The 1,415-nt window shown below is 55.1% G+C and overlaps 1 protein-coding gene across 1 annotated transcript in view; it reads left to right on the plus strand.

Moving 5' to 3' along the window:
• Positions 1–1,415, plus strand: part of LOC123522487 (SH3 and multiple ankyrin repeat domains protein 3-like) — a 42,356-nt gene that overhangs the window by 33,046 nt on the left and 7,895 nt on the right. The window contains exon 4 of the mRNA XM_045297136.1: positions 698–849. Within this exon, the coding sequence (XP_045153071.1) occupies positions 698–849 (152 nt within the window). The remainder of the gene's footprint in view (positions 1–697; positions 850–1,415) is intronic.

Raw genomic sequence — 1,415 nt, forward strand, 5'->3', positions numbered from 1 at the left:
CACATGACCTGTGTCATTATCCTCGGTGTTGCAGTAACCCTAACCCAACCCAACCCAACCCAACCCCACCCCCCTCCTTCGAGCCTATTCCAATTCCCAGTGACCCTGCAACAAACCAACTCAATCCAACCCCCTGCAAGGGACATTGGCCGGGTTGGCTAGTGGGTGTGAGCATCGACTCTGGATTCCCAGTTCTTCTTTTTCTTTGAACTTTTTATTGTGATTTGGGAGAGAGTCTATAGAACACATTGGTTCTGCATCCCACCACGCACACACACCGTTTCGTGCTATTGATTGCAAGCCCCTGCCATGCACCCTCCTCTTCCCATCACCTCCCCAGGGTTCTTGTTCCCAGGCCTCCTCCTCTCCTGACTCTTGCTGCCTCCCGAGCGTCATCTCTGAGCAGCTGTGGCCCTTTGAGCTCCTCGGGTTGATGGTGCTAAGGAGCCTGTGTCTCCCTGGGGTTATTGCTCTCCTCACAGGCCTGTGTACTTTTGGGCTGCAGGGTGAGTCCAGTTACCAACTGGATGGGGGTGCTAGGGCCCCAGGTTCTGGGTCCCACCAGTCTCTATGGGGCTAGTAAGCCGGTCTTTGTCCTGGTTCGGAGTTTCTGCCTGCTCTTCCAACTCCTGGCTGGAGGGGCGCGCTGCGGTCGGCCAGCGGTCGGTTCTAGAGCGTGTGTGCTTGTGTCTTCCAGAGACGCCGCTGACCCTAGCCGCCCAGCTGGGCGATTCCGAGGAGGCCATCAAAGCCCTCAGAAACGGCGGTGCGCATCTGGACTTCCGTGCCAAAGACGGCATGACAGCCCTCCACAAGGCCGCTCGCACCAGGAACCAGCTGGCCCTTAAGGTAAAGACGGAGTCTGCCTTTCCTGGGCTCAGTCCCATCTCCCACCTGCACCCCTGTTCCCACTGCAGCTGGTGAGCACTAAGCTCTCTTGCTGGCCCCTCTCCTTGTGTTGTGTTTAGAATCCACTGCTGGCAGAATCGCCTCCCTCTCTGTTTCAGTCCAAGGGCTTGAACTTCCAACCAATGAGGCTAGTGCTGCAATCTAGCCTGGCTAGGGGTGGAGCCCTGTGTGAGTCTGGGTAGACTAGAGAAACAAATCCTCAGAAACTCATATGTCTATTAGAGAGCGTTTTATATAAAGGGTAAGTGTACATTCAGAAAGCATCCCAACCCAGTGCTGTCCAAGCCCATAAGTCCAACATTAGCCTATATGTCCGACACCGATCTACAAAGTCCTCCTCAATCACACTAATTACATGCAATGACACTGACTGCTGGAGGAAAGACAAATCAGTGAGTGTGTAAGCATCTCAGCGCTGGTGGGGTCTCCACACAGCTACTCCAGCACCCAGGGCTGCATCGGGGTAGGTCCATGTGGCTTCTCCTCAGGGATGTCTTGCAGGAAGT

Source organism: Echinops telfairi, unplaced genomic scaffold, assembly GCF_000313985.2.
Source record: "Echinops telfairi isolate 266 unplaced genomic scaffold, ASM31398v2 ScPeMD7_7417;HRSCAF=8455, whole genome shotgun sequence".
In the NCBI taxonomy this organism is placed as follows: Eukaryota; Metazoa; Chordata; class Mammalia; order Afrosoricida; family Tenrecidae; genus Echinops; species Echinops telfairi.